Source organism: Cetorhinus maximus, chromosome 1, assembly GCF_964194155.1.
Source record: "Cetorhinus maximus chromosome 1, sCetMax3.hap1.1, whole genome shotgun sequence".
Lineage (NCBI taxonomy): Eukaryota > Metazoa > Chordata > Chondrichthyes > Lamniformes > Cetorhinidae > Cetorhinus > Cetorhinus maximus.
In genome coordinates, this window is record NC_135879.1 from 141,063,513 (window position 1) to 141,087,427 (window position 23,915).

At 42.0% G+C, this 23,915-nt stretch overlaps 1 protein-coding gene across 4 annotated transcripts in view; it reads right to left on the reverse strand.

Moving 5' to 3' along the window:
• The window catches only part of tec (tec protein tyrosine kinase), a 182,611-nt gene that overhangs the window by 61,457 nt on the left and 97,239 nt on the right, over nt 1-23,915 (reverse strand). For all 4 annotated transcript variants that reach the window (XM_078547497.1, XM_078547488.1, XM_078547506.1 and 1 more), the window contains 4 exons: nt 21,195-21,276; nt 12,998-13,126; nt 11,994-12,031; nt 2,624-2,832 (listed from right to left, as the gene is read on the reverse strand). In XM_078547497.1, the coding sequence (XP_078403623.1) occupies nt 2,624-2,832; nt 11,994-12,031; nt 12,998-13,126; nt 21,195-21,276 (458 nt within the window). The remainder of the gene's footprint in view (nt 1-2,623; nt 2,833-11,993; nt 12,032-12,997; nt 13,127-21,194; nt 21,277-23,915) is intronic.

The following is a 23,915-nucleotide window of genomic DNA, read 5'->3' on the forward strand; positions in this document are numbered from 1 at the left end:
ACGCTCTATTAAATGCTGCCTTGATGTCAAGGGCTGTTGCTCTCACCTCCACCTTTGGAGTTCTGCTCTTTTGTCCACGTTTGAACCAAGGCTGTAATAAGGTCAGGAGCTGAGTGGCCCAGGCAGAACCCAAACTAAGTGTCAGTGAGGAGATTACTGCTAAGCAAGTGCCGCTTGAAAGCACTGTTGATGACCCCTTCCATCACTTTACTAATGATCGAGAGTAAACTGATGGGGTGGTATTAGGCCGGGTTGGATTTGTTCTGCTTCGTGTATACAGGGCATACCTGGGCAATTTTTCACATTGCAGGGTAGATGCCAGTGTCCTAGCTATGTACGAATATATGAACTAGGAGGAGGAGTAGGCCACTCGGCCCTTCAATTCTGCTCCGCCATTCAATATGATCATGGCTGATCTGACTGTAACCTCCCACCTACCATGGGTAGCCTTTCATTCCCTTGTTTATTCTCTCTTTAGCTCTGACATCTCTTTAGCTCAAAACGTCAACTCTGTTACTCCTTCACAGATGCTACCAGACCAGCTGAGATTTTCCAGCATTTTCTGTTTTTATTTCTGATTTCCAGCATCCGCAGTATTTTGCTTTTATTCTAGTGCAGCCCGCTCTGTGGTTGGCTCCAGAACATGTTCTAAGTAACTATCCCAAAAACATTCTATGAACTCATCTAGGCTACCTATGCACATCTGATTTTTCCAGTTGTCCCCCTCCCACTGTAAGTTCCTCACCAGCCCTGAGCAGATGTCCTGAACCCTGGCACCGGGCAGGCAACACAGCCATCTGGACTCTCATTCTTTACTGCAGAGAACAGTGTCAATCCCCCTCAGTGTACTGTCCCCTACTACCACTAGGTTCCTTTTTGCTCCTTGTAGGAGTGGTTTCCTGTACCATGGTCAGCTTGCTCATCCATTCTGCCGCCCCTACTCTCATCCAAACAAGCTGAGAGAACCTCAAACACAACACGATAGAGGGTATCCTGAATGTAAAGACTGGACTTCGCTTCCACAAGGATCGTGCGCTGGTCATTCCTGCCGACACTATCATGGACAGATGCATCTACAGCAAGCAGGTTGATGAGGACGAGGTCAAGTACGTTTTTCCCTCTTATTTTGTTCCCTCCCCACCTGCCGCAGACCCAGTCTAGCAGCTATGTCCTTTAGGACTCAGCCAGCTCAGTCTGTGGTGATGCTACCGAGCCACTCTTGGTGATGGACACGGAAATCCCCCACCCGGAGAACATTCTGCACCCTTGCCACCTCAGTGCTTCCTCCAAATGGTGTTCAACATGGAGGAGTACTGATTCATCAGCTATGGGGAACATAGTAAGCACAGGAGGTTTCCTTGCCCACGTTTGACCGGAGTCAGGGTCGATGTTGAGGACTCTCAGGGTAACTCCCTCCAACTGTATACCACTGTGCCACTACCTCTGCTGGGTCTATCCTGCTGATGGGACAGGACATACCAGGGATGGTGATAGTGTAAGGTACAATTCCTTGAGTATGATTATGTCAGACTATTGCTCTCCCAATTTTGGCACTAGTTCCCAGCTGTTTGTAAGAAGGACCTTGCAGGGTCAACAGGGCTGAGTTTGCCATTGTCACTTCTGGTGCCTAGGTCGATGCCAGGTGGTCTGTCAGGTTACATTCCTTTTAGGATTTTCAGCGGTTTGGTACAACTGAGTGGCTTGCTAGGCCATTTCAGAGGGTATTTAAGAGTCAACCACATTGCTGTGGATCTAGATTCACATTTAGGCCAGGCCAGGCAAGGGCGACAGATCCTTACCAGATGGGTTTTTATGACAATTGACAATGGTTTCATGATCATCATTTGACTTTTTTTAATTCCAGATTTTTTTTTTTTAATTCAAATTTCACCATTTGAACCCTGGTCCCCAGAGCATTACCATCTCTGGGTCACTACTAGTCCAGTGTCAATACCATGACGCCACCACCTCCCCCATGCTGAAATGCTATACAAATATAAGTCTTTCTTTTAATTGATAGTTATCCAGCATATCTGGACCGTTCCAGCCATCAGAAGCATAAAGTGGTCAGCTTCACAGCATAGCTAATGATGACTGGCCTGCTTTTGTGGTCAACAGTGCTGTTCACTACTTTTTCCTATAGACCTTCTATGGGCTTTTGCAATGCAAGTTCCTGCCTGCCAACAATCCAAAAAGCGCAATGTGCTCTACAGGTCTTTAGGTACATGTGCGAACAGGATAAGCAACTGTTTATCTCCATAATCAGGTTGAAAAATTGTTAATGAGCAGTACTACCTGAACCAGGAAGTGTAAATTAGAATAGTGCCAAGGTAAAGAAAGCTAAGTAAATAAAAATTAGATTGAGAGTCTGAGATAAGACAGATAGAAAGAAAAAGCTTTTTCTAAATTCTCAAATCTCCAATAATGAAAATCAGAAGGATGGCAACTCCACAATAGTAAAAGTTAATTTTCAGTGTCACAGACTGAGTTTGTGTGTGTAGCTTTGAGTAGTTTCTGTACTAACAGCAGTGGAACTTCTCAGAGTTATATTTACTATTGAATTATGCTGTGCTTAATCACACCACATGTACAAATACATTGGTTTGAATTAACAGACACTTACCCATTTTTATCTTTTGCTTTCCACCAATGTACGTCACTTTTTTGTAACAGGACATATTCTTCACCCTTCACTAGATTTAGATCGTGGGTCTCTAATGCTTCAAAGTCATACATTGCTAGAACCAACTCCTCCTCCTCATCTTCCTCATCGCCATTTTGTGGTAGGGGAGATGGAGGCTTATAAACACATCCTGCTAGATTGGTATGTAGCTGTTAAATAGAATAAAGGGATAAGATAGACTACTGTTTAGTGGAGAGTAACTTCTGTGAATCAGATACTATCAAAATCAGGCTAAAATTACAAAATTAAACTGAGAAAAATGCATCCAGTCATGCAAGTTACATTGGGTTGCCACATATTTTTAGATAACAAATCTTTTTAGGCATGAAGGTATTTGGGCACTGTCTGGTCAGATATAATTTGCACCTTATCATGATTCTATAAACAGAAAAATAACTACTTAATCTTTTTAAAACATAGCTTGCACCCAATCTACAGGTCAACTTGAGTTTTGCCCTATTCGCTTAAGCTGTAAAACCTTGAACAATAATCAAAGGGCCATTTTCATCTTAAAGGGCACACACCTAAACACCCCTGCCCTGGGGGTACTAAGGGCAAAGTTTGTTAGAGTTCACTTGTTCTTGTCGTAAACAAATAATGCTTGAAATCTCTCCAAATGCATTTATTGACATTCATGCATTTATGCAGCCCTCCTGTAGGTAAAAATGGGAGTGAAACCAATGTGACAGAATACGATTAACATTCCATTCAAGTTCTCAAGCAGAGGCCAATTTGTGTGTTCAAAACTGCATTAAAAGAAACTAGATGGTCAAACCAGAAGAGACAAAAGAGACAAATTACTGGTCCTGCATTTTTAACTGTTCATAAACTTATAATGAATCGTTAAAAGGTAAATGGCTCGAAATGGACCAAAAGGGGCCACAAATATCCTATAAAGAAGCACTTCATAATCACTAAGTCTTTGACTGTAATGGGACCCTCTTGTGGCCATTTGTGTACGTATGTATATAAGAAACTGAACTGCTTTATTCTAGTTGAGTACTTGATTCCATGTGCATACAGCAATGTTTCTGTCTTGCGAGGGTATCACAGTCTTGCAACGAGGTGGGATTATGGATTTCTCAAGCCAAACAAATTTAGGTTGGAGAAGCTTCCAGCAAACCAGCAGAGGAACTCTGAGATTTTATTTTGGTGAGAAATAGGCTTAAAATCCAGTCTTAGAGGAAAACCTGTTTGTACACATGGATAAACTGACCTTCGAAGATGTCTGCATTAACAGGTATTATTGCACATCTGGGAGAATACAGCCATGACAGAGATTTTTAGTGCATATGTGGAGCAACTAGAGATGATTTTCACTGCTAATAATATACTCAAAGATCCTGATAATCTAGCTGCTAATCAGACAGTAGGGGGAAAGGAAATGCCGCTGTTGGGTACTTTGTATAAGCTTAAACAGCACTACAATCCCAAACCATTGGAGATTGCAGAAAGCTATTGCTTTAGAACAAGTCAGTTGCCCAGTGAGAATACTGGAGAGTTTATTGAGGCTTGCAAAAGCTGTCTATTCATTGTAATTTTGGAGAATCTTGCAAAGAGAGCATTGCGCGATAAATCTGTGTGTGGTTTAGAAGTGGAATACATTTGCAATAAGTTGAAAACATTACCAAAGTTAACTTTCAACACAGCTTGCCAAACAGCATTGCCCATGGATGTGGCAGAATGTGACCTGAGAGAAGTCAGAGTTAACAACCGCCAGTTGCCTGCTGAAGTAAAAAGCTGCAGCTGAGTAAGCAGAAGGCCCCAACAATGGCATTTATCAGTAGCAGTGGTACTACAAAGTCCTGTTACCGGTGCTTAGGCCAACATCAGGCACAGAGTTGTCCATTTGTGAAGGCAGAGTGCTACAGCTGCAAGGAGGAGGGTGATCTTGGCATGTCGAAAGACCATAAATGGAGAAAAAGCTGGCTGGAGGAAACAGCAGTCTTTGCATATGATTGTCGGACAGCACCAGATCGCTGAGGGGTCGGTTGAGACCCACACGATCTAAAGCTCAAGGATGTCCTGTAGATATTTGCAGGGCATGGTGGCCAGGTGGTACTGGATGGAACTCTGGTGGATATGGAGGTCGACACGGGTGCGTCAGTTAGCACGATTCCTGAATCCTATACTGCGAAAAGTTGCGTCAACATCAACTAGAGAAATCACACAGAATTATGAAGTTATGGAGGAGAGAAAATTCCCATAATGGGAAGTGTGTCGGTTCCACTCCCTTACAAAAAGAAATGTGCAAAATTGTCCATCGTTGTGGTGAGGGTTGAAAAACCAGACTTGTTAGGAAGAAAATAGTTAAACTGGAATGAGCCGTTTGCATGTAAAAGTGAAATTCACAACGCAAGATGATATGATCGTCAAATGCCTTCAGGTGTTTAATGAAACTGGCACACCGATTCAAGGATATAATGCCAATGTACAGTTTCAGAGGAACGTACTGCATGCCTCGTCCAGGGCCCTACACTCAAAGGGAGAAAGTAAAGCAAGAACTTAAAAGACTTGAGACTGAGAACATTGTCTCTAAAGTACTCACATAGTGGTAGTACCAAAGTCAGGTGGTAATGTAAGAATGTGGGGATTAATAGGTAACCGTAAATCAGGTACTAGAATGTAATCCACCTGATACTTTGTCAAACATAGAGGATCTGTTCATAATGTTGTCAGGAGGCCACAGTTTTTCAGTTAGACCTGACAAACGCCTATCTGCAACTTGAGTTAGATGATAAGTCCAAGGTTTATTTGACTATTAATACACACATGCGTCTAGTTCAGTTTTATAGACTGCCTTTTGTGTTTCATCAGCCCCTGGAATTTTCCCATGGGTGATGAACCAAATTTTGCAAGGAATTCAGGGGTTAGTGTGCTATTTGGATGACATATTTATGACAGCTCCAAACAGGCTGGGCTATGATGACAGACTCAAAAAGCTGCTCCAATGCTTTGAAAAGCATCGGGTTTGGGTGAAGGCACACAAATGTGAAACGTTTCAAAACTCTGTGGAGTATTTGGGTTACAGGATAGGCAAAGATGGGATACATCCCAACAAGAGTAAAGTTCAAGCAATAAGAAATGCACCACACCCTCAGAATATCTGAGCTCAGATCTTTTTTGGACCTAGTGAATTACTACAGTAAATTCATTCCAAACTTGACAACCTTGTTGCATCCACTGAATGAACTCGAGGAAGGGTGTTCCATGGAGTTGGACAAAGTAGTGAGACAAATCATTCAAATTGTGTAAAAGTCAACTGTTAGATGGTACAGTGCTTGTACATTACAATGTGTCCAAAAAGATTAAGCTTGCGTGATGCCTCTCCATATGGAGAAGGTACTGTGATTTCTAATGCGTTGAATAATGGTGAGGAGAGAACAATTGCATTTGCCTCACCCACCCTCAGAGCCAGTGAGTGAAATTAGATAGAATGTGAAGCATTGTCTTTGATTTTTGCAGTAAGATGATTTCACAAATACTTGTGTGGTCATAGTATGTTCTTTCATACTAAGGATTTAATTCACGTTGAGGCTGACCATGCACAGTTGCTGCGATATTCGGTGTGTTCCTTGTTGTCACATCTGCAAAATGTATCTGCTTTGTGCGTAGGCAATGATGATTCACCTTGAACATGGCTAGCAGAAAGTTCCCTGAGGTGAGATCAGTTCCTTTGTAGGACCACACCATTTGGTGTTGTCGCCTTGCACAAACATGGTTCTTTGCAGTCATTAGACACCTCCACTGGGGTCCAAGTCTGTTCTTATGGGTGTAGGACTCTCACCTTCTCGCCAATTTAGAGTGGCAGAAACTCTGCACCTGCATGCACATTTTTCATCTTATCCTGCCTCTGATGAGGATGGTCTGTGATCTCAGACAATTTGGTGAGATGGTAACCCAGTGTTGTGGTTTTCACCGGTCGACTAAATGGAATCTCAGCAGGCGATGGCAATCCAGAGTCTTAATGGTGTTGCGCAAAGATGCAACTTGGACATCTTACCCAATTTCTGAACACTTTTTGATCAAGGATTTGACTGTTCTGACCATACATTCAGCTGTCCTATTTGAACAAGTATATCGAGGCAATAATGTGATGTGGTTGATGGACCATCGTTCACACCTGTCCTGGAATTGTTTTCCATTATATTGTGGACTGTGGTCAGATAACATTCTGCCAGGGCACCAAAAAGACTAAAGATGGTGTCACAGTGCTGGCCACTGCTGCATTCAATGTGTTTTAAAGTTCCATATTGTGTAGAAGCTTTGAGTGGTAGTCAATGAGGAGCAGGTAGTCTTCATTCCCACTGTGAACAGATCTGTAGCAATCAAATCCATGATGATTATATGTCATGTGGTTCGAGGGGTTCTTTCTGTTGCTTAATCTCATCAAGAACATAACCAATTGCTAGCAACCTCTCAGGCTTCTGGGTACAGGCTGTTACAAACTGGCATCCAAGAAGAAATTTCCAGTCGTATCGCCTCTTTCTCGCTGGGTGCAGCATTTTCCACCACCCTTCCTTGAGGCTGGACACTAGGCTGCCAGGGCTCTCTTTGGTGCTGGCTTCAGTGCTTTCACTTTCCGAAGCAGACTCCAAACCATTCTGTTCAGGTTCTCTAGATGTGTATACACCTTGATTGTTGCAGTCTTCAGACTGGGTCACCTCATGGATGGTGGCACGCTGACAAACTTGTGACTGCCGATCCTGCTGCATCCACCATGTAGAACATCTAAGTAGGCACGTTGATTCCTTGTACCTGCATTGCAGATCCAGGGCACCTCAGCACTTTATTGTCGAGCCTTAGTATGCTGTGAGCCTTACACTTGTGGGTTGGACCATAGGCTTCCATGCCATGCGGTACATATCTTTGAGAACATGGCAAGGTGGAGTGTTGATATTTGCACCTGCGTCAATCTTCACTCTCAGTCGATGCCTGCAAGGCTTGTCGGAGCAGACAATCCGGAGTGGTGCAAAAGCTTCCATTTTGTTAATAGAATTGATCTGTTCCACTAAGGTATTGTGTGAAAAAATTGTTCCTCTGTAGTATCTTCACCTCTATCCACCCCCTCCATTTTGGTCAAGCAATCCCTCATTTCATGTGTGGGTCTTTACTTCTGGTGATTCCTGGAGGTGTCTCAGCTCACGTAGTTTCTGGGAGATGTACATCTGCAGTTTGAGCACTGCTGCTCCGGCTTCTTCCAGCATTCCTGCTGCTGGACCTCCTGCCAAGTTTGGCCCAGTGCCCTCTAAGACCACATGCCTTACATGTGTCAAGGTATGCCGGGCATCCACATGGTTTGTGCCAGAGTCCACAAACAGGCGCACCATGTTCCGCCTGAGTGCCTTGGACTTTGTGCCAGCAGGCATCTCAGTCTCTAAGGTTCGCAAATACTGTCTTCCTGTGATAATTGCCTCATATTCGCGTCCATCCTGTAATATGCTCTCCATGCTGTGTCCTTTTAGCTTTTCCTCAAAAGGAGTGGAATGCCTCAAAAGAAGTAGAATGTCTTATTGCTGCTATATGTGGTGTTCACTGTGCAAACTAAGGTGGCTGCTGCATCATGTGATATTACATTACTTCCTGCAATGACATAACTATTTACATAATCATATATTTAAATGAGCATACTTTAAATATTAGCAACACAGAATCACAAAATCAACAACCATTAAGGAGGCTAATTTGGTGGCTGGCACCTGACCTAATGCCCTCTCCCAACTGGGAGTAAACTGGTCACTACAGAGGATTTTGAAGACTACTTAAAAGGCATGTCACATTTTATTGTGCACTTGCTGATGGAGGTTTGAAGAGGGCTTTTGAAATATATCAGGAGACTTTCTGGAACACTTTGTCATGACTTCATCAACACTGTCAATACTTATTCTGGAAGTTCCCTAAGGGCTTCACCTAAGGAGAAGAACTGCTATGTTATTCTACCTTATTGGACACTATGTGGGAGTTACCAGGAGAAATGGAGTGCTTGGCCATTGACATCTTGCTCAGAGTTTTCCTTGGTCTACAGGAGGAATGAGAGATGAGGTCAGGCAGAGCAGCACCAGCACGAAAGAAAAGGACAGGAAGGTGCCTTTCCCCCATGTAGGTACAGGACATTCCTCCTTCTCTGGACCTCCTCCATCAAGTTCTTTAATGCCATGTCCAAGAAATTGTGCATCCTCTCGTCTCCGAGCCATCCTGAAATGTGCCGCTGTGTGTCAAAGGATTACAGTCTTTAAAGAACAAAGTCCACAGTCACTCCAACCTTCCAATGAGTTCGCATTTCCCCGTTTCACTGAGTCATAACGTTGAGTGACAGTTGAAAGACTCTTCCCTCAGTTTTTGAACAATTCCAGGACTGTCCACTAGCAGTAAGGCTCACTCTAGTGATTTCTCCACCCAGCCTTGCCAGGGAAAATCTTCCAGAGTCTTAAGTGCTACAGGATGCACCTCTTCAACCAGAGACTGTCCTCCCACCCGCATTCTGCCTGGTAGTTCACAGAAAAGCAGCATAGTCCTGGCACACTAGCTGCTGCTTTTTGTCTTTCTGAGAGACTTCACACTCTTTCTATCCACAAAATTCTGCGACAGAAAGTCAGTCCACAGTCAGCCCAGCTGCTCTTGTCTTTGTTTCAAGCGTAAACATTTTGTACCTTGCTCTCGGCAAGTCTCACCTGGGCCTTCTTTCCCCATGGTAACCAAGCAACCCAAGGCTTGTTGTTGGGCAGAATTCAGAACAGATCACATGTCTCTCTTCACTACCCTAATATACCAAAGAGACAGTCCCAAGACATAACCATCTTATAAAACTTCACATTCTTAACAAAAGGCATGTCTACATTGCTTAGACAGCTTAGATGAAAGGTGGCAATGAAATAAAGGAACAAAAAGTTAGTTAGAAAAAGCAGTCATGGTTGGTTAGAGGAAAATTATCAAAAAAAGAAAGAATTGTTGCTTGTGTGTGAATCTATTCACACTAAAGATTAAATCAACTGAAGAGCACAGACACAGATTCAGAAACATGCTCAAACAATTAGATGGACTCAGTTTATCTAGTGAGAGGATTCTCATTTTGATCAGCTAATTCCACAATACATATTATATTTAGCAAATTTGTATTTCTGGGATAAATTAGAAGTAGTAGAAAGGATAGCACAAAATGAACTAGAAGAACAGACCTCGGTGGAGGACTCATGAAAGGCATACCTAGATTATATAGACAGACCGACGTAAGGAAATAACAGCCACGATGAAATAGATCTAACTTTGACTGAACAAGAATCATTCTTGAGCAAACAAATCTTAAGCTGTTTTACTGACACTATTGAATTAAATGAAGATCAGTTATATGCCACAATAAAACTACAAGTGACCATATGTAGTGTAATCTTTAACTAATTCTGAAATGTAGTTATATGTTGTAATCAATTCAACTAAAATCAGCTAAGGCTGCATGCTCATTAAATTTTGTCACACTGAATTGAACCTAACTGTTACTGTATTGTGATAATTCCAAAAACCAGCCACCAGACTATTTATGATTATTATTCTGATTCAGATAATATCTTTCCATGCAGAGAGTTAGGAAAATAAATGTGTTCAGATGCAACTTTGTGTCTTTGTTCATTTTTTGATCTCTAATAAGCAAAGAATAATCTCTTAATAGTATTATTAGTATAATTGTGCATTTTAAACATGAAAGCAGATGAATTCCAAAATATTTCCTACAAAGATTAAAATTATATAATAACCCTGCCTAAGATCAGATCAAAGTCTCGATAATAGCTCTCGTCAGAATGCAATACTTCTAAACATGTATTACTTTTTCAAGCATCCCTCTTTTTCAAGACATCTCCTTGTTAAGTGTTATGGAAAGGTCTTGGCTCATGTTGCTCTGACCATATTGAAGACCCTGGCATCACGCATCTACCCTGAGTCGCAGTGCAGCTTCAGAGCTTGAACAACAGTTGAGCTGGTTTTCTCACTTAGGCAGTTACAGAAGTGGCGCAAAAAGCACAGACCAATATGCTTTCATAGTCCTCACCATGGCCTTCAACCTTGTAGGCAGAGCAGACTCTTTAAACAGCTGCAGAAAACAGGTTGCCCGCCTGGACACTTGGGAGTCATTTCTTCTTTCCATGAGAATATGTTTGTCTGAGCTCTTCTCAGTTTGGACTGACAATCAGCATCAGGAAAACCAAAATTATGGGCCAGGGCACACAGACACCACCTTCCATCAACACTGACAACCTCACTCTGGAGGTCATCGACAGCTTCACATATCTTGGATCAACAATTTCCAGCAGAATGTCCCTTGGATGCTGAAACCAGCACCAGAATTGCTAAGGCTGCAGCTTGTGAAAGTTGAGAAGTCGAATGTGGACAAACAGCAAACTAACCAAAAAAACAAAGATCTGTGTGTACCAGGTTTGTGTTCTCAGCAACCTCCTTTACAGTAGCGAAACTTGGACAACTTACACAAGCAAAGAAAAACAGCTAAGCAGCTTCCACCTCCACTGCTTGAGACAGATATTGGGCATCTCCTGGCAAGAAAGAGTGCCGAACATGGAAGTACAGCAGCGTGGAGGGGCCCCCCAGCATATTTGCTCTACCGAGTCAGTGGCGGCTTCGTTGGCTGGGTCATGTGAGCAAAATGAATGCCAGCCTCATCCCCAAAGACATGTTCTATGCTGAACTTGTCAGCATGAGGTCAACAGGTCACCCACATTTGCGATACAAGGATGCCTACAAGTGAGGCTTGTAGTAAGTTGACCAGGGTAGGAGTCGACGCACGGGAAGTCCTCGCTGCTGACCAGAGTGCCTGGAGGCAAGCAGTCAGGAAGGGCGTGGAGAAAGCAGAAGACAAAATAAGTGACCAGATGGCAGAAGAGAGAGCCCAGTTGGAAGGGAAAAACATTAGTCGACCTCAGATCAACCCTATTCATCTGTGCCAGCTGAGGAAGCGACTGCCATTCACGAATCGGCCTCCACAGCCACGGTCAATACAGAAGTGTCATAAACCCTAGGTGTAGCCCATCGTCTCCCATGACGGCCAGATGCCTTCTTAGAATTGATATGATCTGCTGAACCTGTGAGGGCAATACTATAATGCCCAAACATAAGTTGGTCTGTAAGAGATGCTAGAACTGCCTTGCTCAATGACAGCAAATAATTAGTGATCTGATATTTACCTTTCGTTACTAACAACAATTAGAAATATTGCATACACTAGTGATAGACCATGTAATAGAACATTAATAAGTATATAACAGTGAAATAATTAGAATTAATTAATCTTTTTATAATTTCTTACCACATCGTCTGGTGTTGGAGGAAGTGGCTTTCGAGTAACTAAAAACAAAAAGCATTACTTTCAACAAAGATATGACAGCAATCTCCAACATAAATCCATAAAAAGCTGACTGCAGAACATATTTAACCATAGCCAAAAGAATTTGGTTGGTAGATTCATGGACATTTCAAGAGTCAATATTGATCGTACCTACATCAAGCAAACATTCAACATACTCATACGCTAATTTTAATCAAAAACTAATCAAGACATTTGAATGAGAAAAAGAACTCAATACTGAAAGACAAAAAAATACACAGGAACCCTGCTGAAGTATCAATTGTGATGACTTGTGTTCTTTACAGAATATTTTCCTATGGACAATTTGGCCATTATTTGGACATGCAATGGTCATTTAAGCAATGAGCATGTCAAGAATGTTAGCTTCTTTTACCTATAAACAATAGCAACTACATGTTAAAACGGCATTCACTAGATTTAAAACACTTTGAGACATATCGAGGTCAAAAGGGCACATTATGGCCTCAATGTAGTGAGGCTCAATTTTGCCTAAGATGTATGATAAAGGTCTGTCCCGAAATCGAGCCATTTTTCTTTTAGGTGTCCCTGGCAGTCACCTAAAACAGGGATTCGGTTACTTCAAAATGTAAATGAGGTGCCTAAAGCCCATTTTGGGTTTCTTTATAGAAATTGGACAATAATGAGCAGCACAACCATCGAGCCTGCCTGGTCAGGATACTTCGGTGATCCAAACAGTCATCGCCAGTTAAATCAGAGTTCTTTGAGCTGGATTGGTCCCTAATTCAGTCTTAACAATTGCTGTCTTCAAACATCACTCTCCCACCAACCAGCAACACCACCTCCCCACTGCCTGCACCACCCCCTGCCCCCAACAGAAACCTGCTCTTGGGACTGAACTTTGAGCTGCTCCAGCATAGCAAATGCTCGGTATTTTTCTAAAGAAAAATACTTCCTTTGTTAGCAATAAGAAATGCAATACTTACTGTCACCAAAGAGATTATATTCCTCACATCCTGGAGCAAGTTTATCCGCTTGTCTACAGCATTGCCACACTCCTTCTGCCCAGAAATTTGGATGATATTTTGGTACAATTAATTCATTATTTCTTATTTCTAGTTGAAAAAGCAAAAAAGGTACAAATCAACTTCAAAGAGTGATCATCACCAAGTTGAGGAAAATTGATTCTAATTTAAGAACAATCAGATCTTGTTGTCTAAGTCTAATGCTCTACAATATCCAAAGCAGACTGAATGTATGCTTAAAAGTAAGTTGTTTAAATTTATAAGTTGAAACTGAAAGCATGAGAATCTCAAGTTACCAACTGAAAGATCAAATCACATCATCAACATCGTTTTGTATAAACTATGCTTTTAAAGGTATTTTCGTTTATTTCTACATTGCCATTGATTTTAAAATTTTGTATTATTGTTTAAGCAGTGCTTGCTGATAACTTTGAATTAGCATGAGCCCAACTGCAGGAAGCAGCTAAATCAAGGTCAGCATTTATATTGTAATTATATTGGGCCATAACTTCAGAGTTCCAGGACATCGTATGGGGGCAATTTCCCCAAAAGTGCGCTGGCAAACCCGCCCACCACCCCTCCTCTACTACCACACACCCCTACTGCCCCACTCCCTAACCCCCGGAAGTTCACAGGTAAGGTTTGCACGTCAATTGCCCGAATGTTTCAGATGGTTCCGATTGGGTTACATCAATAGTTACCCAGAACGTTTCTCTTCAGCTCTGAAGGAGGGTCATATGGACTCGAAACATTAACTGTGTTTCTCTCTCCACAGATGCTGTTAGACCTGCTGAGCTTTTCCAGCATTTTCTGTTTTTGTTTCAGATTTCCAGCATCTGCAGTATTTTGCTGTTACCCAGAACATATTAGACAAATTAAAATATCTTCTAACCTTTGGGGTACTATTGCACAGACATACACCGACCCCCCCATAGAACTTCCTCAACCCTCTGACCCCCTCAGGGGTCTCCCCCACAGGACCTTCCCCAGACTCCCCTCACCCCCAACAGACTACACCCCCGACAGGAACTCCCCAACCCATGGGATTCCCCCAATCCAACAGAGACTCTTCCCCCTCACCACGGTCAGGTCCAACTCAACCCCACTCCCCCTGGCATGGCCTGACCTCACATCACACCTCCCCACAGACCACCCCCCCAACCCAACACCTTTCCCCCCCGTACCCGAGGCTCGCCCCAACACACCCCCTCCACAGGGCCCAACCTGACACCCCCCTCCATGAGGCCCAACCCAACACCCACACACCCTCCCTGAGGCCAGGCCCAACACACCCCCTCCCCGAGACCTGACGCCCCCACCTACCTCCTTCAAATCCTACCCACTTACCTTGTACACTTACCTTCTCCCTGGCATGTCAAGAACCTTTAACTTCACTAGACCTTTATCTTACCTGGTTTACAGCAGCTGGTGCTGTAAAAAAGGGGGAATGGCCTCCTTGCATCCAACAGATCTGCCAGTCAATGCAAGGCCCCGAGGACATGCTGCACTGCCTGGATCTCACTGGCCTGAGGAGGAAGGCCGGGCAAAACAGGATCGAAGAAAACTTCAGGTAAGATACTAGCAATGGAGTGGCAATCCAACTCTGACTGCCACTCCAAGGGAGCTCAGGCACATTAATTTGGCTTAATCACACCACCTGGTTCAGTATCTCACCTATAATTGCTTATCTATTCTATAAGATCTTTGGTAGTAGCAACAGCTTCTAATGTGCAGGTCTTGCACAATCAAAATAAAACATAGCAGAATTTACTTAGGCAAATGGTAGGAAGGTCAGTAAGATCAAATGTATATGGCCACTCCCCTCATCAAACCATGATAACTTTACTTCTAGGTTAGAATCAGGTGCTTGAGACCCTCACATCAGGTATTAAAGCCACCAGGGCAAAACGGGGTGCGGCTGAACAAACTGAGTGAAGACTTGGGAGTTTGGCGAGAGAGGAGTTTTAAGTGTTAATTTTGATTTTAAATTTTGCTCTTAAAATCTAATCTAGGCTGTAATTAGCAGTAACTGAAAAGTATTGTGTAAGCAGGCTAAGTTCTTTCATTCTAGCAGTTTAGAGAGGGTAAACTCACGTTCAGCTGTAGGGGCTGAATAGTCAGTTAGCTAACTGGTTGAATCTGCTTACCATAGTCCCAGTTCAGTTTACTATGAATTCAGGGTTCTTTACTGCAGCCAAGGCGAACGGAGTGCAGCTGAGCTAACCGAGTGAAGACTTGGAGTTTGATGAGAGGGATAGTTGGGGGAAGGAGGTGTTAGTTTCCTTTTCCTATCTTTTTCACGACATAGCAATTGGTTCTTGCTCTACTACAGGGAAAGGAGCTGGCTGTTTGGTGAGTATCTGGTAAGTGGGTAAGTTCTATTCTACTCCTAAGGTTTAAAATAGTACACAAATTGGTGGTAAAGTTAATAAAATATATAAGAAAGCAACATAAGTAAGTGATTCATATAATTAAGTAATTATTTAAATCACATTGATTGTGGGACAGGTAAAGTGTCAAGGCTGCAGCATGTGGGTGCTCCTGGGTAACATTGTGATCCAAGGCAAACACATCTGTTTGTGGCTTGAGGAACTTCAGTTCAGAGCTGGAGGCTGAGCTGCAGACTCTACAACACATCAGGGAGAGGAAAAGTTACCTGGATGCTTTATACCAGGAGGCAGTAACACCACTTCGGATAGGGTCTTCTGATTTGGTCAGTGGTCAGGGACAGGAGGGTATGACTGCGAGTGAGGCAGTAAGGGGACCCAGAGGGAGAAGTGCAGGACTGTGAGCCTTTGCAATTGTCCAACTGGTTTGAGGTTCTCCCAGCTTGTTTGGATGAGAGTAGGGGCTGCAGAGTGGATGAGCAAACTGACCATGGCACCGTGGTACAGGAAGCCATTCAAGTGGGCGGGGGGGGGGGGATGCAAAAAGGAACATAGTGGTAGTAGGGACAGGACAGTGAGAGGGATTGATACAATTCTCCGTAGCAAAGAGCGAGAGTCCAGATGGCTGTGTTGCTTGCCTGGTGCCAGGGTTCAGAACATCTGCTCAGGGCTGGAGAGGAACTTGCAGTGGGGAGAGGGAGGATCCAGTGGTCATGGTCCATGTAGGTTTTTTTAAAATTTATTCGTTCATGGGATGTGGGCGTCACTGGCTAGGCCAGCATTTATTTCCCATCCCTAATTGCCCTTGTTCAGAGGGCATTTTAAGAGTCAACTGCATTGCTGTGGGTCTGGAGTCACATGTAGGCCAGACCAGGTAAGGACAGCAGATTTCCTTCCCTAAAGGACATTAGTGAACCAGATGGGTTTTTTTTAACAATTGTCATCATTAGATTTTTAATTCCAGGTTTTTTATTGAATTCAAATTCCACTATCTGCCGTGGTGGGATTAGAGCCTGGGTCCCCAGATCATTACCCTGGGTCTCTAGAATACCAGTCCAGTGACAATACTACTATGCCACTGCCTTCCCCAATACTGCTGCCCATGCGCCATGAACTAGAAGCCACTTCTCCCACACCAGTCTTTGAGCCAAGTATTAATTTCTCTAACCTTATTTGTCCATAGGTACCAACGACATAGGCAGGATGAGGAAGGAGGCTCTGCATAGCCAGTATGAGGAGCTTGGCACCAAATTAAGAAGCGGAACCACAAAGGTCATAATTTCTGGATTATTACCTGAGCCACGTGCAAATTGGCATAGGACAAATAAGTTTAAAGAAATCAATGCGTAGCTCAAAGACTGGTGCAGGAGAAGTGGCTTCTGGCTCGTGGTGCGCTGGCAACAGTATTGGGGAAAGCGGGATTTGTACCATAAGCACAGTCTACCCCTGAACCATGCTGGGGCTGGTGTCCTCACAAGCCGTCTAATTAGGGAAATAAAGAGGGTTTTAAACTGAATAATGAGGGCAAGAGATCAAATTTGGGAAGATGTGGCAAACCAAAGAGTAGAGACAAGGCAAGAGAGACAGATATTAATATGGCAAATGATAAACAGACTGCGACAGGGACAGAGAGTACAAATCTAAGAGTAAATCAGCAGATAAGGCTAGATGCAACAAAAATAATAAAATTATAATAAAAATAATAAATAATAATAAAGGCTCTGTATCTAAACAAACATAGCATTCAAAACAAAACAGATGAACAGATAGTACTTATTTATTTCTATTTGCGCTATCTGATAGCCATCACAGAGACATGGCTACAGGATGACAGATTGGGACCTGAGTATTGAAGGGTGAGACACATTTAGGAAGGACAGGAAGTTAGGAAAAGGTGGAGGGGTGGCTCTGTTAATTAATGATGGCATTAGCATATGAGAGACGGATGAACTAAGTTCAGGAAGCCAGGATATTGAAGCGGTTTGGGTTGAAATGAGGAATGATAAAAGCGAGAAGTCATTAGTGAGAATCGTGTACAGGCCCCCTGATTGAAACTACACAGTAGGGCAGTATAAAAGAAGAGATAATGGGAGCTTGTCAGAAAAGTACAGCAATAATCATGGGGGATTTTAATCTACATATAGACTGTAAAAATCAGATGGGAAAAGGTAGTGTAGAAGATGAGTTCATAGATGTTTTCGGGATAGTTTCTTAGAACAGCACGTTCTGGAGTCAACCAGAGAGCGGGCTATATACTAGACCTGGTATTCAGCAACGAGATAGGATTAATTGATAATCTCAAAGCGAAGGCACCCCTAGGTAGCAGCGATCATAATATGATTGGATTTTACATTTATTTTGAGGGAGAACCGAGTGTGTCCTAGACTAGTATTTTAAACTTAAATAAGGGCAATTATGAGGGCATGAAAGCAGAGCTAACTAAAGCAAACAGGCAAATGAGGTTAAGGGATTGGTCAATAAAGGTTCAGTTGCAGACACAAAGGGATATTTCAGAATATATACATTCCAATGAGAAAGAAAAATTCCAAGGGGAGGGCCCACTGTCCGTGGTTAACTAAAAAAGTTAAGGACAGTATCAAACTTAAAGAAAAAGCATATAATTACACAAAGCCAGCTGGCAGGTTAGAAAATTGGAAAGGATATAAAGGACAACAAAGGATGACAAAAAAATTAAAAAGGGGGGAAAAACTAGAGTACGAGAGAAAGCTAGCTAGTAATATAAAGACAGATAGTAAGAGTTTCTATGGATATTTAAATAAGAAAAGTGTTAAAGTGAGCATTGGTCCAAGGGCAAGTGTACCTGGAGAATTGATAATGCAAAGTAGGGAGATGGCAGATGAAATCACAGGTGTTTTGCTTCGGTCTTCACTATAGAGGACACAAGTAACATCCCGGGAATAGCTGTAAATCAGAAAATGGAAGGGAGGAAGGAACCCAGGAAAATTACAATCACCAGGGAAGTGGTATTGAGCAAGTTGTTGGGGCTGAAGGCTGACAAATCCCCAGGTCCGGATGGACTTCACCCTAAGGACTTGGAAGAGGCAGCTAGTGAGATAGTTGATGCATTGATTTTAATTTGACAAAATTCCCTAGATTTGGGGAAGGTTCCATTAGATTGGAAAATAACAAGTATAAAGCTTTTATTCAAAAAGGGAGGGAGACAGAAACCAGGAAACTACAGGCCAGTTAGCCTAGTATTTGTCAAAGGGAAAATGTTAGAAGCTATTATTAAAGATGGTATAAAAGAGCACTTCAAAAAATCCAAGGCAATCAGGCAGAGTCAACATGGTTTTGTAAAAGGGAAATCATGTTTAACCAATTTATTGGAGTTCTTTGAAGAAGTCACATGTGCTGTGGATAAAGGGGAACCGGTGGATGTACTTAGATTTCCAAAGGGCATTTGAAAAAGTGTCACATCAAAGGTTATTGGAGAAAATAAAATTTCATGGTGTAAGGGATAACATACTGGCATGGACTGAAGATTAGCTAGCTAACAGGAAGCAGAGAGCTGGCATAAATGGGTCTTTTTCTGGATGGCAGGATGTGACAAGTGGTGTGTCACAGAGATCAGCGATGGGACCTCAACCAATTTTTTTACAATTTATATAAATGTCTTGGGTGAAGGGACCAACGGTATGATTGCTAAATTTGCTGACCACACACAGATAGGAAAATAAATTGTGAAGAGGACATAAGGAGGCCACAAAAGGAAACAGATGGGTTAAGTAAGTGCGCAAAGATCTAGCAAATGGAGTTTAACATGGGCAAATGTGAAATTGTCCATTTTGGCAGGAAGAATTAAAAAGATTATCTAAATGGTGAGAGATTGCAGAGCTCTGAGATTCAGAGGGATCTGGGTGTCCTCGTGTATGAATCACAAAAGGCTAGTATGCAGGTACAGCAAGTGATGGGTAAAGCCAATAGAATGTTATTGTTTATTGCGAGGGGAATTGAATAAAAAAGTAGGGAGGGTTATGCTTCAGTTGCACAGGGCACTGCTGAAACCACATCTGGACTAATGTGTACAGTATTGGTTTCCTTATTTAAGGAAAGATGTAAATGCATTAGAAGCAGTTCAGAGAAGGTTTACCAGACTAATGCCAGGAATGGGCAGGTTAGGTTTGTATTCACTGGAAGTTAGAAGGCTAAGAGGCAACTTGATTGAAACCTTTAAAGTCCTGAGCGGTCTTAACAGGGCGGGTGTAGAGAGGATGTTTCCTCTTGTGGGAGAACCTGGAACTAGGGGTCACTGCTTAAAAATAAGGTGTCGCTCATTTAAGATAGAGATGAGGAGAATTTTTTTCTCTCAGAGGGTAGTGAGTCTTTGGAACTCTCTTCCTCAAAAGGCGATGGAAGCAGAGTATTTGAAAATGTTCTACAAGGGCTCTTATTGGCCAAGCTATAATATTAAATGAAACAGAGTAAAAATTAGATAGCTGTCTGAATTGCTGAGTTGTTGAATGCAATCTACTCTGTGGCATTGAACTACACATAGAAGAAAGGTACCACGTCTCCTCCCGTGTCTACTGAGGTAACTCAGATGCACAGTTATTGATTCCAGTGCCCGAGACTAGCCACCCAACAATGTGCAGAGAGAGAAGAGGTATCACAACCAAGATTCTTGCTTTCCATTGTCACCTTGCAATGTCTTCTCAATGTCCGTGTGGAAAACTTGTCTGTGGCAAGCGTCAGAATTAGTTATGGTGACCCCTATTTGTGCAATGTATTTTTTCCCCATCGTTGTTTCACTTTTCCTTCCCAACATCAAGTTATTCTCAAGCCAAGAGGACTGACAAAACAACTACTCTAATGATTTTATTAATTCCACAAACTTGATCTCTTGTATTTTCTAGCAACAGCTAGAAAGTTCAGCTTGTGTTTTTTTCCTTCCTTTCCTGCAAAATCTTTCCTAAGGCCTAATTAGCTACATCCCCCAGATTACAAATTCAATATGAAGAATCATAGCCAATTATCTGTTATTACCTTCTACCATAATATATCTCTGCATCCTTTTGTCATAGTGCCACTTTCCAAACATAGATGTGTCACATTTCCAAAGTCAAGAATTTATGCACCAGGAAAAGGGTTAACTAAATTCATTTTCCTAGTTTTATAGGATTCCCGTGCTAGGTACAACAGAACTCTATTATTACAGTTCTGAATTCAATTAGAGCCAATGAAGAGGCTGAAAATTTGAAGGAATTAAAAGATAAATTGTATAATCCCACAGCCATAATGGAGAGCTGATTTGGAGGCAAACAGGATAATGGAATTTACACTTGTAATTTTGGACATTTTTGGAATTTGAAAATAGGAAAAATGTTATTATTTCCCACTGATTTTATGGAGTTTCATTAAACCTGTTCCTCAATTTGAGTTAAACAGTCAGTTAGTCAACATCACTGGATCAAGATCCTGGATCTCCCTAACAGCACTGTGGGTGCACGATCATCATAAGGACTGTAACAGTTTGAGAAGGCAGCTCACTACCTCCTTCGCAAAGACAATCAAGGATGGACAATAAACGTCAGCCTGGCATGGTCATGCAGCAATCTAAAAATCTCTATGTAAGTTGGCAACTTTAAGTTCACATGCATGCGTGGCCGTGCAAGAAAATGTAATTGTGCCATGCATTTAAATAAATCACCCATGCAACACAAAGATAAAAAGACGGAACTTGTTAGTGACACTCATTTTCCATGAACGAAAATATGAATTAGAAAAAGACTGTTACTACTTATTATTCTTACCTTCTTTTAGCGTTTTCACCCACACACTTCTGCTCTCAAAGGTTGGAGCAAAAACATACAAGGTATTACAATCATATATAATCTGGAACAAAAAAAGTTAAAATTACAATAATGCGGCATAAAAATTCTGGCCATTGCATCACTTACACAGGACATAAAATTGTCAGAATTGATTCACAGCTTATCTCACTCCAAAAAGAAATAAAGGATGAATAAATGTTTTTGATGACACAATCATAGACTTAAAAACAGATAAAACAACTGTGAGAAATATTTAACACTTTAATGCAGTGAATAGGAGAAATATCTTTTAAAAACAAGAACAAAGTAGCTAGTATTGAAAAACCATGGATAAATAAAGAGATATGGGTAAAAGTGAAAATAAAAGAGAAAGGCATAGAATAAGTAAATAGGCAATAAGGGATTCGGTGACCAAAGGGAATACAAAGAGATTGGAAAGAAGTCAAAAACAATTATGAAAGCAAAATAGAACTACAAAATTAAATTAACAAGCTATACAAAAGAAATAAAGCATGGGGCAGTAATATTAGTAACAAAAAAAAACACAGGCATTGAACCACTATGGGCCGCACAAGCTAAAATCACAGATTATTACAGTGAAACAATAAGTATTTACAGGAACACGAGAGATAGGAGGAGTAGACCATACAGCCCATTGAGCTGGCTTCCGTGGTTCAATAAATCATGGGCTAATCTTGGGCTTCAAATCAACTTTCCTGCCCATTCCCCATATCTCTTGATTCCTTGAGACACCAAAAATGTGTCTATTCCAGCCTTAAATATAGTCAATGACGGAACATCCACAACCCTATGAGGTAGCGAATTCCTAAGATTCACAACAATTTTGAATCAAGAAGTTTCACCTCATCTCAGTCCTAACCGATCAATCTCTTAGCCTGAGACTATGCCTCTGTGTTCTAGATTCCCCAGCGAGTGGAAACAACCTCTCAGTGTCTCTTGTCCAAGCCCCTTCAGAATCTTGAATGTTTAAATGAGATTGCCTCTTATTCTTCCACACTCCAGAGAATATAGGTCCAATTTACTCAGCCTGTCCTACGGCACCACTCTTGTTATGACTGGGATGGGAGGGCTGAACAAATTATCAAGCCCCACTACTCCACAGGCCGTACCATTAATTTAAATATTTAATTTTCTCACCAAAATGGCCAATTGTGTATCTATACCTCTAGTACCCAGAAGAAATGAGACTTTGACTAGGCTTCTTTCAAAAACTCAAAATGATGAATTTATTTTAAAACAAAATTTCTTTTAACAAATTGCTAGTACTGGTTAACACACGATCGTAATTGACAAGTATAACTATTTCTTCCTATAGAATTCCCCCAGTGTGCGCGCGCACACACACACAGACACACAAACAAAGGACAAACAGATAGAGTCTGTCTGCAGAGATGGGCATTATAAAATAAAGGCTAAAGTCTGCTGGGTCTCAATGCTGTTGGCTGGAGTTTGCTCGTGAAAAGATGAACTGCTGATCCCAGTGGATGCCTGAAAATTCTCACCAACTCTCAGCTTTGCAGGTCCAAATGCAAACTGCTTACACTTAGATGAGGGTTCTTTGGCCACAGGTTGATAGCCACACATAATTTCAGGCAAGGTAGAGACAGGGAGCCTTCTTTCCTCAGTTTGTTCTCCAACCAAACACTGCCTTCAAAATGAGCAGGTTCACAACTTAAGCTTCTTCCCTCTCTCCCATGTGACTGCCTTTTTTGTCACCCAGCTTTTCATTAAGTAAAGTGTTATGCAGGTCAAACAAATATAAATAACTCCTTAACAAAAACAAAAATACCTGGAAAAACTCAGCGGGTCTGGCAGCATCTGCGGATAGGAGCACAGTTAACGTTTCGAGTCCAAATGACCCTTCAACAGAACTGTTCTGTTGAAGGATCATTCGGACTCGAAACATTAACTGTGCTCCTATCCGCAGATGCTGCCAGACCCGCTGAGTTTTTCCAGGTATTTTTGTTTTTGTTTTGGATTTCCAGCATCCACAGTTTTTTGCTTTTAAATAACTCCTTCTCAAGTACCATATAGGTCAGGTGATTTCTTGGAAGAGGCCTGTTTGTTTACAGTTCCAAGGTGAACTTATGACCTTTTTAAAAAATCCCAGGTTAATTCGCATCCACATGTCCAGATCATGCCAAATCCTTCCATCTTGTAAAACAAAAATTCAGTCGAGAAATATAATTCTAACACACTCATCCCAGAGGACAATCAAGTAAACCTTCACTGTACTGCCTCCAATGCAAGCATATCCTTCTTTATAAATAAAGACCAAAATTGCACACTCTATTCCATGCGTGGTCTCATCAAAGCCCTGTTCAATTGTAGCGAAACTTCTTTATTCTTGTGCTCCAATCCCTTTGCAATAAAGACAAGCAAGCCATTTGCCTTCCTAATTTGACGCAGGTATGGGGATCGAGATGGTAGAAGTGGAGGAGCCTCAGCCTTTGCTATTGTCCAACAGGTTCAAGGTGCATGCAGCCTGTATGGACGAAAGTGGGGGCTGCAGGGTGGATAAGAAAAACCATTCAAATAGGGGGAGTTAATAGGAATGTAGTGGTAGTAGGGGACAGCATAGTCTGAGGGATAGGCACAGTTCTCCACAGCCATAAGCGAATGTCCAGAAAACTGTGTTGCCTGCACAGTGCCATGGTTCAGGACATCTGCTTGGGGCTG